This window comes from Haliotis rufescens, unplaced genomic scaffold (genome assembly GCF_023055435.1).
Source record: "Haliotis rufescens isolate VD_foot unplaced genomic scaffold, xgHalRufe1.0.p SCAF_30, whole genome shotgun sequence".
NCBI lineage: Eukaryota > Metazoa > Mollusca > Gastropoda > Lepetellida > Haliotidae > Haliotis > Haliotis rufescens.
The window spans coordinates 2,060,156-2,079,658 of NW_025964002.1; the positions used below are offsets into that span (position 1 = coordinate 2,060,156).

A 19,503-nucleotide genomic window follows, 5' to 3' on the forward strand; every position below is an offset into this window, starting at 1 on the left:
CACACACTACAGACACTATAACACACACTACAGACACTATAACACACACTACAGACACTATAACACACACTACAGACACTATAACACACACTACGGACACTACAATACACTACAGACACTATAACACACCACAGAACTATAACACTCACTTCAGACACTATAACACACACTACCGACACTATAACACACACTACAGACACTATAACATACACTACAGACACTATAACACCACAGAACTATAACACTCACTTCAGACACTATAACACACACTACCGACACTATGACACACACTACAGACACTATAACACACACTACCGACAATGTTACATGTGCGACATACAATACACATAACAGGTACTATCACACAGAGTATCACCCACACATCATTACATGCGAACCATGCACATATATTCACCGATTAGCCAGTGTAGCATCTCCATTTTATTGTGATAAATACCCATGACGTCATCAACTCCACCTGGCTAACTAACTTAGCACAAAATGTCTCTCGCCCATGATCGAATTTGATTGCATGGTTATAATAGCGCCGTGTCGTTCGTGTCGAGATCACTGCGTGACATGAGTCCAGGGTGCTATTGATGAACTTATAGTAAACGTGCTAACCGAGGATGAGCAAACCACATCCTCGCTCAAACACAAACACAAACACAAAACAGATCCTTGTCAGGGTTTACATAATACATATGAAGATCCAGTTTAGAAAAGGTCGTCAGCAACCCATGCCTTTCATAAAAAGCGACTATGCTTGTCGTAAGAGGCGACTAACGGGATCGGGTGGTCAGGCTCGCTGACTTGGTTGATGCATGTCATCGTATCCAAATTGCGTGGATCGATGCTCATGATATCAATAACCGGATTGTCTGGTCCAGGCTCGATTATATACAGACCACATGTAGCTGGAATATTGCGTTAAACAGCAAACAAACAAACAAATAATAATACATGTATATGTGGTTAATGGGATTAACTTCATCCGGCATAACAATACGCAACAGCCGCAGTGAATATTGATTTCACGGTATCTTATTCAATATTTGAAAAGGATAGGAAACGAGGCGGAGACAAACAAACTCGTAACATCCCAAGCCTTGAAGACTTGCCATGACCTCCGCATCGACCATGACCTCTACATCGACCATGACCTCCACATCGTTCATGACAACACACTAATCATGGCCTTCACATCAACCATGACCTACACATCTCCCATGACCTACACATCGTCCATGACCTACACATCAACCATGACCTCCACATCGTCCATGACAACACACCAGTCATGACCTACACATCAGCCATGACCTACACATCAACCATGACCTCCACATCGTCCATGACAACACACCAGTCATGACCTACACATCAGTCATGACCTACACATCAGCCATGACCTCCACATCGTCCATGACCTACACATCAACCATGACCTCCACATCGTCCATGACCTACACATCAACCATGACCTACACATCAGCCATGACCTACACATCGTCCATGACCTACACATCAGCCATGACCTACACATCAACCATGACCTACACATCGTCCATGACCTACACATCAGCCATGACCTACACATCAGCCATGACCTACACATCAACCATGACGTACACATCAATCATTACCTAGACATCGTCCATGACCTCCACAACAACCATGACCTCCACATCGTCCATTACAACACACCATTCATGACCTACACACCAGTCATGACCTACACATCGTCCTTGACCTACACATCAACCATGACCTCCACATCGTCCATGACAACACACCAGTCATGACCTACACATCAGCCATGACCTACACATCAACCATGACCTACACATCAACCATGACCTCCACATCAACCATGACCTCCACATCGTCCATGACCTTCTCAGCATCCAGCACCTACACATCGTCCATGACAACACACCAGTCATGACCTACACATCGTCCATGACCTACACATCAACCATGACCTCCACATCGTCCATGACAACACACCAGTCATGACCTACACACCAGTCATGACCTACACATCAGCCATGACCTACACATCAATCATGAACTCCACATCGTCCATGACAACACACCAGTCATGACCTCCACATCGTCCATGACCTCCACATCAACCATGACCTCCACATCGTCCATGACCTCCACATCGTCCATGACCTACTCAGCATCCATGACCTACACATCAACCATGACCTACACATCAACCATGACCTCCACATCGTCCATGACCTCCACATCAACCATGACCTACTCAGCATCCATGACCTCCACATCGTCCATGACCTACTCAGCATCCATGACCTACACATCAACCATGACCTACACATCAACCATGACCTCCACATCGTCCATGACCTCCACATCAACCATGACCTACTCAGCATCCATGACCTACACATCAACCATGACCTCCACATCGTCCATGACCTCCACATCAACCATGACCTACACATCAACCATGACCTCCACATCGTCCATGACCTACTCAGCATCCATGACCTACACATCAACCATGACCTACACATCAACCATGACCTCCACATCGTCCATGACCTACTCAGCATCCATGACCTACTTAGCATCCATCACCTACACATCAACCATGACCTCCACATCGTCTATGACCTACTCAGCATCCATCACCTACACATCGTCCATGACCTACACATCAACCATGACCTACACATCGTCCATGACCTACTCAGCATCCATCATCTACTCATCACCTACACGGGAACAAACACTTACATGTGAAGCAGCTCCTGACACCAGTATCAGCAGACACATCGGATGTGGATCCCAGACACTGCCACGGGGTGCTGGCGAAATACAGCCGACAGTGTGGACTCTCGTAAACGAACATCCAACATGGGAGCCCACTCCTGTATTCAGTGTCGCATCTCTCCAGACATCCTCTTCTGGTCGTCAACTCGACAGCGAGCCGGGCTTCAGCTCCGTCATCACAGTGACCACTGGTCAGGTTGTACGTGCATGGACCTGGAGAAGCAGGGATGCAGATCGTATAGTTCCGTGTCTTAATATCATGTAACAGAGGCCACGAAGGAAATCAATTACGACATACGCAAAGTGTTATAGGGCAGTGAAATATATTGCTAAAAAATGTGATACGCAGTGGAAGTCCTAAACTCAAAATGAAAATGAAAGTTCATGCCTGTTTACTAACGGAACTCAAATTACACCATATTGATAATATGACACCTGACATCTCGTGATATAACTGAAATACTCCCACATCAAACTGACACGCCGTGATATAACTGAAATACTCCCAAATCACATCAAACTGACACGCCGTGATATAACTGAAATACTCCCACATCAAATTAACACGCCGTGATATAACTGAAATACTCCCAAATCACATCAAATTGACACGCCGTGATATAACTGAAACCCCTGTTTCCAGATTTTGATCGGGTAAGATGTTTGCGAAATGTGTCTTACCTGTGTTCTTCTCGCATACATACGGTAGTCGGTCTCCACAGTGTTTAGGCATCCACTTGCACGTATCCCTGCCCGCTGCAACGCAAAGTTCATCATCAGATTCCACCCTCCCAGGGGTTGACCAGTGGTCTGAGGTCAGCGGTTCACAGCTGTCCCATCGGTATTTGGTATTGACGGCTGCGGAGTTTAATCCAATCCAGAAATATGTTTCTCTGAGAAACAAACGTGAGGAAGAATATCGTCATCCGAGGCAAAAACCGTATACATCATCCCACCCACACACCCACACACCCACCAACACACCCACCTACATGCTCACCAACACATCTACCCACCCACCCACCTACACACCATCAACACCCACCTACATGCTCACTAACACATCTACCCACACACCCACCTACACACCATCAACACCCACCTACATGCTCACCAACACATCTACCCACCCACCCACCTACACACCATCAACACCCACCTACATGCTCACCAACACATCTACCCACCCACCCACCTACACACCATCAACACCCACCTACATGCTCACTAACACATCTACCCACACACCCACCTACACACCATCAACACCCACCTACATGCTCACCAACACATCCATCCACACACCCACCTACACACCATCAACACCCACCCACCTACACACGAACACATCCACCCACACACCCTCAACACCCACCCACATACTCACCAACACATCCACCCATACACCCACCTACATGTTCACAAAGACACCCACCCACAAGCCCACCTACACACCCACCTACATGTTCACCAAGACACCCACCCACAAACCCACCAAGACACAATCAACACCCTCACCAAAAAACTCACCAACACACCCACCTACACACCTACCTACACACCCAACAACACGCCATCAACACATCAACCCACACACTCACCCACACACTCACCCACACACTCACCAACACACCCATCCACACACGTACCAACACATCCACCCACACACCTACCCTCCCACACGCCCGCACGCCCACCAACATATCCACACACCAACACACCCAACCTCACACTCATCAATTATTCTCATCTAAGAGAAACAAACACTTTTATTCACAGAAATAACAAAAGAACACAACGAAGATAAAATTACAGGTCTCAATGTACTCCATAACAATCGTATTTCTTTCGTTACAATGCAATAGGAAGTCCATTCTGTATGGAATGAATCTATCTTTGACAGATGTAGAAACGTACACGTTTATTTCCCAGGACGCCTCAGTGTCTCTGTAAGCCAACAGTGCATCAAATGTGGCATCGTTATCAAACATGCCCAACCGCCCTCCTTCGGACTCACAGACAGACCTTGCCTCGTTCCATGTCCTCTTGTCCGTGTAGATGTAATACGTCGTGCCTGTCAGAATCTCAGAACGGGCACCTGCAGCTGGACACATCTCAAGTAATTATTATTCCGCAGTGTTATATCTACACACAGTCAGTTCAGATAACTGAGAAAGGACCTTTTGCATAAAGGCCCTTTTTGGCCGAACGGAAATGCCAATGATGCTGACATATTTTGGTTATGTTACTTGAGGCCTTGTCAGTGGGAATAACTGTCAGACATTGGACGACAGCTGGCCTCTTCTGTCTCCTCTTTCAGTTTGTGCATTCTACCCATGACAACATGACGCCCTGACTTAACCCACTTTGAAGGACATTCATCAGGTTCGATTTCCCTATTGGCCCATGTTTTAGCATACGCTTAGACAGCATCTATTGCAATTAAAAAAGTTGATTGCGCAGGCCGTTCACGATATTTTGGCCCATATTTGTATAACCGACGAAGGTTAGTGTAGTAAACAATATTAAAGTCACCTGTGAATACACGACCTTCGGGCTGATTGCAGTATGAAGAGTCACGAGTTACATTGTTGACACCATAATCGTTTTAAGAAACGCAATACATATGTATTTCATTCATGATTAAGTTCATTTGAGAGGTGACAATGCGTAAAGGAACACGTGTATTCATTCTAAGTCGGAAACTAATCTGAAAATGTCCACAAGGCAACCTTATCGTAGGTCTCAAAGCATCTAACTATCATTATGCCAGCACAGTGGCTGCAAATATTAAATTCAATTACACTGAATTTGATAAACAAACAACCACTACAATATTCAGTGGCAAAACACTCACCAGAGAGAACAGCGATTGCAACTAGGAGCTGCATACGTCTTTCCATCTGATGTAGCACCGTGCACAGAAGCTTCTAACGTAGTGTCCAGGTAACTAGTGCCAGTGTAAAGATTTCCAATATGTTTATAATGTAAACGTGAACAATCAGCATCAGCACAAAGCCAATGTGTATTAATCTATGTCAGAGACAGAGCCATCATGTCAAACACACATGGTTGGTGTCTTTGTTGAGGGCTCAGTTACACATTCAGGATTATTACTGCCGTCCTTGGTAGGATCATTCCCGATTAAAATTACGAACGTATACGACTGCGTTCAGACAATGATAAGACATTCCAGATCATTGAGGATAGCAATCCGATTTTTCACTTTTCGTGTTCTAGCGCTGTCTGATCTCAAACGGGAGACAATCGGCACTGTGTGAACCTGGCTAAACGGCTCAAGATGGAACCCATTCCATCATTTACGTCAATGAGATGAAGTTACAAAGCTTTTACGTTTTCTAGTAAATGACAACAAAGGGTCATAGATTTGGAGGCATAGTACATGAATACTATATTGATCGGTTGGGAATTAAGAAGCTGGGTGATCTTTTGTACGTGTCCATTACAGCTGGAAGTAGTTATATCAACAGACCAGCAGACCACTCTATTAGGTCAGGAAAGAGTGCAACGTCCTGTCATTCTTTCTTCCGCGTCAATATAAGCATTGGTGGTTTTTTGAAACAATGGAAAAAAATGAAAATTGTGCCTTTGTTCAGAATTGCTGCACTTAGCTGGGTCAGTTGGTACAATGACTATGTCGTACAACAGAGAACATAGATTAGCTGTGACGACATGTTAGGACGATTAGCAACAAACTCATCACTGGTTAATGTGTTTCGTTTGCACTAGGTCTCTACCGAAGCTATCATGAGAATGGCGATATATTCATTTGGCAATTGTACACGCAACAGGTACCGTGATTTCATAAAACGAAGAATACATCGTCGTATTTTGCGCATAGAACAGAGAATAAAATACACCTAACTTTTTCTCAAGTGACGAACTTGATACCATCCCCGTGAAGACCAGGGTTAGAATTTGTCTTCACCAACCAAATCTGGTCGTAAGATTACACTCTCGGGATCGGCTGGTCAGGTTACCTGACTTGGCTGATGCCTGTCAATTTATGCCAGTTGTGTAGACTGATGCTCATTGTGTCAATCACTGGATTGTCTGACCCAGACTCGATTATTTACAGACCGCCGTCACACAGCTGGAATTTTGATGAGGGCGATAAAAAGCGCGAGTAGTAGCTTACAAACAAACCTGCTGCCAAAGTGTTGGGCTCACTCCATGGGGCCCAGGCAGTGTTATCTGTTAGTGTTAGTCCTACCGTATTCACAGTCATATGCTTTCCAACTGATTGATTATAACTGGTAAATATAATTGGAGATCATACCTGCATTTGTAATGTTTGTATTCCTTCAGAGGTAGATTACGCTGATGGTCCGAATAGCATCTGCTTTAAGTACCCTCCGTGGTCCCCAACTTCTGCCAATGACGCCCGAGTGTCTGGATCGCCCTGTTGTAAATTGCCTCCTCGTGGTCGTGTAAAAAGATTGTGACAGCGATAATGACGTTATCATCATTTGCATAATGCTTGCCAGACAGTTCTTTCTTCAAGATTGGGAAGAAGTGGACTCCAGACGGTGCCGAATCTGGTGAATACGGATGTGTTCAATGAGTCAAAGGCCACGGTCATGCATTTCGGCCATGGCGACAACGGACAGGTGTTTTAGTCTGGTTGAACAACACTTTTAGTGTGTTTTCTGTGATGTTTGTCCCTGATGTCCTCACGCAGGTGCCCAAACATGTTACCATTAATGGTTTGACGTGTCGGGACGTGGTCCACCAGTACATCCATGGAACAGCCACCAGTATGGTACACCCATGGAACAGACACCAGTATGGTACACCCATGGAACAGCCACCAGTATGGTACACCCATGGAACAGACACCTGTACGGTACACCCATGGAACAGCCACCAGTATGGTACACCCATGGAACAGACACCAGTATGGTACACCCATGGAACAGCCACCAGTATGGTACACCCATGGAACAGCCACCAGTATGGTACACCCATGGAACAGACACCAGTCTGGTACACCCATGGAACAGACACCTGTATGGTACACCCATGGAACAGCCACCAGTATGGTACACCCATGGAACAGCCACCTGTATGGTACACCCATGGAACAGACACCAGTATGGTACACCCATGGAACAGACACCAGTATGGTACACCCATGGAACAGCCACCTGTATGGTACACCCATGGAACAGCCACCTGTACGGTACACCCATGGAACAGCCACCAGTATGGTACACCCATGGAACAGACACCAGTATGGTACACCCATGGAACAGCCACCAGTATGGTACACCCATGGAACAGACACCAGTATGGTACACCCATGGAACAGCCACCAGTATGGTACACCCATGGAACAGCCACCAGTATGGTACACCCATGGAACAGACACCAGTCTGGTACACCCATGGAACAGACACCTGTACGGTACACCCATGGAACAGCCACCATAATGGTACACCCATGGAACAGACACCTGTATGGTACACCCATGGAACAGACACCAGTATGGTACACCCATGGAACAGCCACCAGTATGGTACACCCATGGAACAGACACCAGTATGGTACACCCATGGAACAGACACCAGTATGGTACACCCATGGAACAGACACCAGTATGGTACACCCATGGAACAGACACCAGTCTGGTACACCCATGGAACAGACACCTGTACGGTACACCCATGGAACAGACACCAGTATGGTACACCCATGGAACAGCCACCAGTATGGTACACCCATGGAACAGCCACCAGTATGGTACACCCATGGAACAGCCACCAGTATGGTACACCCATGGAACAGACACCTGTATGGTACACCCATGGAACAGACACCAGTATGGTACACCCATGGAACAGACACCAGTATGGTACACCCATGGAACAGACACCAGTATGGTACACCCATGGAACAGCCACCTGTATGGTACACCCATGGAACAGACACCAGTATGGTACACCCATGGAACAGCCACCAGTATGGTACACCCATGGAACAGACACCAGTATGGTTCACCCATGGAACAGACACCAGTATGGTACACCCATGGAACAGCCACCTGTACGGTACACCCATGGAACAGCCACCAGTATGGTACACCCATGGAACAGACACCTGTACGGTACACCCATGGAACAGCCACCAGTATGGTACACCCATGGAACAGCCACCAGTATGGTACACCCATGGAACAGCCACCTGTACGGTACACCCATGGAACAAACACCTGTATGGTTCACCCATGGAACAGACACCAGTATGGTACACCCATGGAACAGCCACCAGTATGGTACACCCATGGAACAGCCACCAGTATGGTACACCCATGGAACAGACACCAGTATGGTACACCCATGGAACAGACACCAGTATGGTACACTCATGGAACAGCCACCAGTATGGTACACCCATGGAACAGCCACCTGTATGGTTCACCCATGGAACAGACACCAGTATGGTACACCCATGGAACAGCCACCAGTATGGTACACCCATGGAACAGACACCAGTATGGTACACCCATGGAACAGACACCAGTATGGTACACCCATGGAACAGCCACCAGTATGGTACACCCATGGAACAGCCACCAGTATGGTACACCCATGGAACAGCCACCTGTATGGTTCACCCATGGAACAGCCACCAGTATGGTACACCCATGGAACAGACACCAGTATGGTTCACCCATGGAACAGACACCAGTATGGTACACCCATGGAACAGCCACCTGTACGGTACACCCATGGAACAGCCACCAGTATGGTACACCCATGGAACAGACACCTGTACGGTACACCCATGGAACAGCCACCAGTATGGTACACCCATGGAACAGCCACCAGTATGGTACACCCATGGAACAGACACCTGTACGGTACACCCATGGAACAGACACCAGTATGGTACACCCATGGAACAGACACCTGTACGGTACACCAATGGAACAGACACCAGTATGGTTCACCCATGGAACAGACACAAGTACGGTACACCAATGGAACAGCCACCAGTACGGTACACCCATGGAACAGACACCAGTATGGTACACCCATGGAACAGACACCAGTATGGTACACCCATGGAACAGACACCAGTATGGTACACCCATGGAACAGCCACCAGTATGGTACACCCATGGAACATACACCAGTATGGTACACCCATGGAACAGACACCAGTATGGTACACCCATGGAACAGCCACCTGTACGGTACACCCATGGAACAGACACCAGTACGGTACACCCATGGAACAGACACCAGTATGGTACACCCATGGAACAGACACCAGTATGGTACACCCATGGAACAGACACCAGTATGGTACACCCATGGAACAGCCACCTGTATGGTACACCCATGGAACAGACACCAGTATGGTACACCCATGGAACAGCCACCAGTATGGTACACCCATGGAACAGACACCAGTATGGTTCACCCATGGAACAGACACCAGTATGGTACACCCATGGAACAGCCACCTGTACGGTACACCCATGGAACAGCCACCAGTATGGTACACCCATGGAACAGACACCTGTACGGTACACCCATGGAACAGCCACCAGTATGGTACACCCATGGAACAGCCACCAGTATGGTACACCCATGGAACAGCCACCTGTACGGTACACCCATGGAACAGACACCAGTATGGTACACCCATGGAACAGACACCTGTACGGTACACCAATGGAACAGACACCAGTATGGTTCACCCATGGAACAGACACAAGTACGGTACACCAATGGAACAGCCACCAGTACGGTACACCCATGGAACAGACACCAGTATGGTACACCCATGGAACAGCCACCAGTATGGTACACCGATGGAACAGACACCAGTATGGTACACCCATGGAACAGCCACCAGTATGGTACACCCATGGAACATACACCAGTATGGTACACCCATGGAACAGACACCAGTATGGTACACCCATGGAACAGCCACCTGTACGGTACACCCATGGAACAGACACCAGTACGGTACACCCATGGAACAGACACCAGTATGGTACACCCATGGAACAGACACCAGTATGGTACACCCATGGAACAGACACCAGTATGGTACACCCATGGAACAGCCACCTGTATGGTACACCCATGGAACAGACACCAGTATGGTACACCCATGGAACAGACACCAGTATGGTACACCCATGGAACAGACACCAGTATGGTACACCCATGGAACAGCCACCTGTACGGTACACCCATGGAACAGACACCAGTATGGTACACCCATGGAACAGACACCAGTATGGTACACCAATGGAACAGCCACCTGTATGGTACACCCATGGAACAGACACCTGTCTGGTACACCCATGGAACAGACACCAGTATGGTACACCCATGGAACAGCCACCTGTATGGTACACCCACGGAACAGCCACCAGTATGGTACACCCATGGAACAGACACCAGTATGGTACACCCATGGAACAGACACCAGTATGGTACACCCATGGAACAGCCACCTGCTTGGTACACCCATGGAACAGACACCAGTATGGTACACCCATGGAACAGACACCAGTATGGTACACCCATGGAACAGACACCAGTCTGGTACACCCATGGAACAGACACCAGTATGGTACACCCATGGAACAGACACCAGTATGGTACACCCATGGAAGAGACACCAGTATGGTACACCCATGGAACAGACACCAGTCTGGTACACCCATGGAACAGCCACCAGTATGGTACACCCATGGAACAGACACCAGTCTGGTACACCCATGGAACAGCCACCAGTATGGTACACCCATGTAACAGCCACCAGTATGGTACACCCATGGAACAGCCACCAGTATGGTACACCCATGGAACAGACACCAGTATGGTACACCCATGGAACAGCCACCAGTATGGTACACCCATGGAACAGACACCAGTATGGTACACCCATGGAACAGACACCAGTATGGTACACCCATGAAACAGACACCAGTATGGTACACCCATGGAACAGGCATGAGAGATGCCTACTATGGCTGTGTGACGTGTGGGGAGTCGTCGATCATCCTTGATCATATTTATTATTAATTAACATGTTTCTCAGTGGTGACTGTTGAAGCACTTCCTGATCTTCTCCATCTTCGACTCTCTTTTGTCCTCTTGAATGAAAAGCGACAAAACCCTTTCCATATTCATACGAAATCTCTGCCACCAGCAGAGTCGTGTACAATTCCAACTATATCACGTGCATGTGTTTGTGAATCACTATCAGATAGTGATGCTACCCGATGTTCGCAAAACAGGTTAACGTTTTCTGCCCTACCGAGGGGACCCGTCACAAACACCTGCAAATGTTGACCTGAATAAAACATAGAAACCTATGGTACAAGTCAAACTAGGGAAATGCATCGGACATAATCTTTGTCACTGATGCGTCAAATTTGGAAATACCCTCCACATGTCTACAATGAAACTTTTGGAAAACTTGACTGAGGTCTTGAAAGTTGTAACCTTGATCAAACAACTATTGCGTATTGTTAAAGGTGTACGGCACTATACATCCCTTATAGTTAGTCCGAGGACTTTTCAGTCACCCATCATGACATAAAATACAGGCGTTCATGGTGAACGCACGCAGGCCTTTAGGTACACTGATTGGTCTTTGATAGGTATGATGGTGGATGCCATATCTCATACTTACTACATGTAATGCATGTTCTTTCTCTGTCGAAATTTTATAATAATATTTCATTTTATATTCAAATTGGAAAATTCAATGAAAGTACTTATAGAATGTTTGTTTGTTTGTCTCTTGTTCAACGTCGCACTCAACTCACCTACATGACGGCGGTCTGTAAATAATCGAGTCTGGACCAGACTATCCAGTTATTGACATCATGAGCATCGATCCACGCATTTGGGATACATCAACCAAGTCAGCGGGCCTGATCACCCGATCCCGTTAGTCGCCTCTTTCCACAAGCATAGTCGCCTTTTACGGCAAGCATGGGTTGCTGAAGACCTATTCAACCCCGATTCTTCACGGTTCATACAGATTGGTTTTTATGTACTTGTTGTTAAAACAGAAGTTTCTATTCCTGTTCCTCCTGTTTCTTCCCCAGTTCTTCCTGTTTCTACTCATGTTCCTCCAGTCTCTACCACTATTCCTCCTGTTTCTACCCTTGTTCCTCCTATTTCTACCCTTGTTCCTCCAGTTTCTACCCCTGTTCCTCCTGTTTCTACCCCTGTTCCTCCTGTTTCTACCCCTGTTTCTCCTGTTTCTACCCCTGTTTTTCCCGTTTCTATCCCTGTTCCTCCTGTTTCTACCCCTGTTCCTCCTGTTTCTACCCCTGTTTCTCCTGTTTCTACCCCTGTTTTTCCCGTTTCTATCCCAGTCCCTCCTGATTCTACCCCTGTTCCTCCAGTTTCTACCTTTGTTCCTCCTGTTTCTACCTTTGTTCCTCCTGTGTCTACCCCAGTTCCTCCAATCTCTGCGCCTGCCCCTCCTGATTCTACCCCTGTCCCTCCTGTTTCTACCTTTGTTCCTCCTGTTTCTACCCCTGTTCCTCCTGTTTCTATCCCTGTTCCTCTAATCTCTGCCCCTGTTCCTCTTGTTTCTACACCTGATCCTCCTGTTTCTACCCCCGTTCCTCCTGTTTCTACCCCTGTTCCTCCAGTTTCTGCCCCTATTCCTCCTGTTTCTACCCCTGTTCCTCCAGTCGCTGCCCCTGTTCCTTCTGTTTCTACCTCTGTTCCTCCTGTTTCTACTCCTGTTCCTCCTGTTTCTACCCCCATTCCTCCTATTTCTGGCCCCGTTCCTTCTTTTTCTACCCCTGTTCCTCCAGTCTCTGCCTCTGTTTCTGCCCCTGTTCCTCCAGTCTCTGCCTCTGTTTCTGCCCCTGTTCCTCCAGTCTCTGCCCCTGTTCCTCCAGTCTCTGCCCCTGTTCCTCCAGTCTCTACCCCTGTTCCTCCAGTCTCTGCCTCTGTTTCTACCCCTGTTCCTCCAGTTTCTACCCCTGTTCCTCCTGTTTCTACCCCTGTTCCTCCAGTCTCTGCCCCTGTTCCTCCTGTTTCTACCCCTATTCCTCCTATTTCTAGCCCCGTTCCTTCTTTTTCTACCCCTGTTCCTCCTGTCTCTGCCTCTGTTTCTACCCCTCTTCCTCCTGTTTCTATCCCTGTTCCTCCAGTCTCTTCCCCTGTTCCTCCTGTTTCTATCCCTGTTCCTCCAGTCTCTGCCCCTGTTCCTCCTGTTTCTATCCCTGTTCCTCCTGTTTCTACCCCTGTTTCTCCTGTTTCTATCCCTGTTCCTCCAGTCTCTGCCCCTATTCCTCCTGTTTCTATCCCTGTTCCTCCTGTGTCTACCCCTGTTTCTCCTGTTTCTATCCCTGTTCCTCCAGTCTCTGCCCCTGTTCATCCAGTTTCTACACCCGTTCCTCCTGTTTCTATCCCCGTTCCTCCAGTCTCTGCCCCTGTTCCTCCTGTTTGTACACCCGTTCTTCCTGTTTCTACCCCTGTCCGTGCAGTCTCTGTCCCTGTTCCTCCTGTTTCTACCCCTGTTCCTCCTTTTTTTTACCCCTATTCCTCCAGTTTCTACCCCCGTTCCTCCAGTTTCAACCACTGTTCCTCCTGTTTTTTTACCCCTATTCCTCCAGTTGCTACCCCCGTTCTTCCTGTTTCTACCCCCGTTCCTCCAGTTTCAACCACTGTTCCTCCTGTTTTTTTACCCCTATTCCTCCAGTTGCTACCCCCGTTCTTCCTGTTTCTACCCCCGTTGCTCCTGTTTCAACCACTGTTCCTCCTGTTTTTTTACCCCTATTCCTCCAGGTGCTACCCCCGTTCTTCCTGTTTCTACCCCCGTTGCTCCAGTTTCTACACCCGTTCCTCCTGTTGTTATCCCCGTCCCTACAGTCTCGGTCCCTGTTCCCCCAGTTTCTACCCGTGTTCCACAAATACAGAACTACACCATCAGAAACATGACTCCAGGAAAATCGAAATCACTGAAATATCCATACATAGATGACATAACTGCGAAACAAATCATTAAGGTGAGAGAAACAAACAACGACGTTTCAATCTAAATCTAATGCTCGGTAACTGCGTGACTTATCCCTGGTATCACTGCAGCATCTCCTCGGAATAAAGACACTGTGTGTGTCTTACCTCTTAATCATAACACTTATATGTTTCGGATTTGAAGTTAACGGCGAGAGATAATACATCGCAAGATTTTAATTGGTTCGAAAAGCAGTTTTATGCGAGCTTTGCTTTGCCAATCGATTATTATAGCAGGAGGTAATGGCCTACTTTCAGTGTCTGTCAACAATCAAGTAATAAAAAAAAATAGATTTATCTTTGTGAAAACTGATTACTCGTACCTTCACCGAGAATATTTGATGACTGCATGATTGTAAAAGAAATTCTGACAGTCTTGCTTGACAACGGTATAAGGTTCTATACCGAAACGTCGCTTTTACAGTGTTAAAGAAGTTGTTATCCATAAATTGTGTCTACTTTGTCATCCGTCAACTTCTAAGTAATGCCTATCAAACAATTCAACTGAAGTTTTACATAAACAAAAACCTGATGCCAGCTGCATTACATTTTTGCAATTTCATATATTATTTTAGCGAACAGGTATCAGCGCTATATGAACTTGATTCATATAAGATAGCTACGCGATAAATCGCAAAGAACAATGTAGAACGAAGCGTAGTTAATTTCACGATAAAACAATGTTCTATCATGACGTCATTTCTGAATGGGAAATGCTCTCGCAACTTGATGACGTCATATATTGGACGACGTTATTTTAGATAGGGAAGCGTGTAGTGAGTTGTTCCCCATGGATGTAGCTGGGCTACACAGATAAACTCAGTGGTCAAACGATCGCATACAAAAGTGGGCGAGATATGACAATCAGTATTGGGAGAATAGATACAGATAATTGACGTGAGGATTGTGAGAATACACGGAAAATACCAAATTTAACCCACCTGTTAGTAAAATGGACTTGTTCGACATTTCCGAGGTCGGATTCTATTCAGGGCGTCATCAATATTAACTGGGAAATATTTTTAAAGCTTAAAGAGTCTGTATATAATCTTGATACCTGATATCAGAAAGAAACGACCAGAAATGCGGCCCGTATGGTTTATTCTCCCTGCAGTATTTTATTGTACGATAAACAACTCCCACTCGTCGCTTATTTCCTAAATAAACACATACATATGCCATAGTCGGAACCCTTCAGTGCAACTAGCAGACATGAAATCATGATCATGGCAAGTGTTTTGTCGCTTTTATTCATTTTGCTAGTCACTCTGACGTGTGCCTCAATAATGCGACCGCCTCTGTGGTATTGGTACCGTCTATTGGTAGAGCCCGAAGAGCGGAAGGCCCGGGGTTCGATTCCCGGCCGCGTCATACCAAAAGACGTTAAAAGATGGCACTTGTTGTTACCCTGTCTGGCGCTCGGCATGGGGCTAAAACAAGGACTGGTCGGCTCGGAGTCGATATGCTGTGTCTGAGTGGGGTATTCATGTCAAACTGCGGCATGGTATCTCTGTGGGCTAGCACAATAAAATCGGCATTAGTCCGGACTAGTACAAGCAGCCACATACACACGTTTATGGAAGTCGCTATGTATAAGTGCAAACATCTTGGACGCGGCGTTAAACTCCATTTCACCTCACCTTACCTCGCCTTAATAATGCGGGACCTAGCTGTCAACTACCTGACGGAAGATGATTCCCTTGACACATGATGCCATCACATTGTGTCCAAATGTCAGAGTATTTGGATTTAGATGAACTGTTGGACATAATTACCCTTTCGAGAACACCTGGTGTCATCACTGATTTTCAATGATCCATTCATATAATCGTCACTGCTATTTGGACCTTCACGCCCAATAGAATCAGTTTATTCGGATAATGGAGACTTCAGTTGCTATTTTTTAGCCCCGATGTTTATTATTTCTTCGATTTTTGTTTAACGTCGCACTCAGCAATATTCCAACTATACGACGGCGGTCTGTCAATAATATAGTCTGGACCAGAAAATCTAGTGATTGACAAGTGAATCGATCAATGACATGCATCAGCCAAGTCATCCAGCCTTAACTCCCGTTAGACAAGCATGGGTTGAAATTGTGTTATATGGGTGTACATGATGAAAAGGATATTATGATTAACGCAAGAGTGGTAAATATGTGTAATAATAAATTCACTAAAATGATTAGGAATATGTCAAATCAACTGTCGCTAATGTGCCAATTGTTGTTGCGGCGAATGTTACATATATATCAGCCTTTGAGAAGACTGGATTAGGATGAAATCTCCATGCCGTCGTTACCGTTATCAATGCATGTACACAATATAATTATCGTCAATATTATTAAAAAATGTCGCCATTTCAGCGGTTGAAAACGTTGTTCTCAAAATCACTTCCCCGAATAGACCAATGAAGATCCGGGATAGAATAGGTCTTCAGCAACCGATGCTTGCCGTAAAAGGCGACTATGCTTGTTTGAGGCGACTATTGGGATCGGGTGTCTGCTCCAGATTCGATTATTGACAGACCGCCGTCATATACCTTGAATATTGCGGAGTGCGGCGTTACACAACAAACAAAATTCCCCGATTAACGTAGTTTGTGTCCAGATCATGGATGAGGGATGAGGGATAAGGGATGAGCATTCCCGACAACGCTGGAGAAGAACAGTGTTCTCTGGTGTCACCCTCATCACCAATGGTCCATTCAGATAACTTTCACTGGCATTTTCCCTTTTACACCCAGTGAACTCAAGATACTCAAAACTGATATACTCTGGCGTAGATGTTTTATATTTAAAACAAAACATATATTGTTCAATTGACGTGTTTAATGTCCTGAAAAGCGCTTAAGGCGTCTTCAAGCGCTGATCAAAAAGAAAAAAACAAAAAACTCTTCTAAAAAACCCATAAATTATGAACATTTTTATAATAGTCATTTATTTGATATTGCATTTTTGTAATTAATATTTCTTTGAGATGTAACGTTATTTACTCTTTACAAAATATTTACTATTTTCATTCATTCGAATCATAATGTTATATTATCATAATACAATTGACTCTGCATTTATCTGATATTTGTTATGATTATGTAAATATTTTTTTTCCGCTTTTATGTTTGAAGACTGCCCGTGCAACGTCCCTTATGTAGCCATTACATCCATATTGAATTGCCGTACACAACAGTCGAAGCGAAAGATTTCTCTGCACATCCTATTGCGTTGGATGCATTTGCGGCTATTGATTGAAGGTATATCTGTTCTAATGTTCTAATATCAAAAGTTTCATGCAAAGGACTGAGTGATTTTCAGAATTGAAATGTTTGTTGACACAAGTGGAAACATTTCTGTTGATGCCTGATCTATCATGGCTGACTCGTGTCGCCAATGTCCTTTGTGTCAACATAAACCTATCAATCAATTTTTATTTCTAAATACTGAGAAGGCCATAGGCCTATTGCACATGCATACGAAGTAGTTGAGGGTACCTTATGCAATAAAATATACATCAATCACCAAGTCGTTGAATAAGTGCATGCTTTCTACGATAAATGACACCGAAAATGAAAACTGACACATTTTTAATTTAACAGCACTTTTATTCTTCATTAGTTACTAAAATTTATACAGGTAAGGATCCTTGAAAAAATAATCATTATTGAGTAGGTTTCTAATATCAACAAAGTGAGTGAGTGAGTATTGTTTTACACCGCTTTTAGCAATATTGTAACAATATCACGGCGGGGGACACCAGAAATGGGCTTCACACATTGTACCCATGTCGGGAATCGAACCCGGGTCTTCGGCGTGGCGAGCGAACGCTTTAACCACTAGGCTACCCGATCGCCCCAAATAATAACAACATAGAATGAACAAACACATAAAACGTGATATTCATCGTCTGTTTTATCAAAACCTCACAGTTGACAGATTCTGCTTCAAAACGGAGATCGTGAGAGCTGCATCCAACTAGGGCTAACGCCACTCGGAATGTCTTTAAATCTCATTCAAACAAACAGTGCGCTCTATTAAAGTTTGATATCCGAATAGTCATTTAGTTTACTGGACAAAGGTAGAGAAGTTAACCATGTTTGGAAGTACATGTCCTTTAAAGTTTGTGGGAAGTCTATAATCAATCGCTCTGGCATAGCTACATTTTGTTCGCCCCATACAAAAGCATACCCAGCTGAATTAATTAACTGTCTGACATACGATGCCCAGTTAAGTAATCCTCAAAAGTTACATTCAATGCCATAGATAACAGTTCTTCAAAATGTTTTCTGCAGCACGTTTTAACTGTTATGGTCAATTCTACCATGAATTTGGAATTTACTCGATTCTGATTGGTCAATCAGAGGCTATTAAATCACAATAAACCCCCTCTGATTGAAACAGTTGGTTTGACGGCCGCATCACCGCGGAAGCTAATATTCATAGAATAGTACTATTTTCAGTCAGTGTCGGTAGGCATATTTAAATAATTAAATCTGTAATTACAGGTTACAAAATGCACAGACGCGGTTACTACAATATTCAAAGGATGTGGGGCAATACATTTCGTACAGAAAACACGATAGAAATCTACACAGGGAATGATTTTACGTTTTGGAGACACAGAGAGCTTGGAATTTTGGCGCTTTTCTAACCGCGCTAAAT

The 19,503-nt window shown here is 45.4% G+C and overlaps 1 protein-coding gene across 1 annotated transcript; it reads right to left on the reverse strand.

Moving 5' to 3' along the window:
• Positions 1-11,894: 11,894 nt before the first annotated feature.
• Positions 11,895-14,208, reverse strand: LOC125384508 (serine/threonine-protein kinase fray2-like). The gene is made up of 3 exons (XM_048403989.1): positions 13,542-14,208; positions 13,164-13,247; positions 11,895-11,953 (listed from the first exon to the last, which is right to left on the reverse strand). The coding sequence occupies exons 1-3, from the start codon at positions 14,206-14,208 to the stop codon at positions 11,895-11,897; spliced, it is 810 nt and encodes a 269-aa protein (XP_048259946.1).
• Positions 14,209-19,503: the final 5,295 nt, after the last annotated feature.

Bases quoted from the DNA above. Each gene is read 5' to 3' on its own strand.
- LOC125384508 (XM_048403989.1), bottom strand. From the start codon at position 14,208: ATGAACAGGGGCAGAGACTGGAGGAACAGGGATAGAAACAGGAGAAAC. The intron at 13,248-13,541 runs GTAGAAACAGAA...GGAGGAACAAAG, and splicing joins TAGAAACAGGAGGAACAGAG to GTAGAAACAGGAGGAACAAA. The intron at 11,954-13,163 runs GTAGAAACAGGA...TTTTCATTCAAG, and splicing joins TAGAAACGGGAAAAACAGGG to AGGACAAAAGAGAGTCGAAG.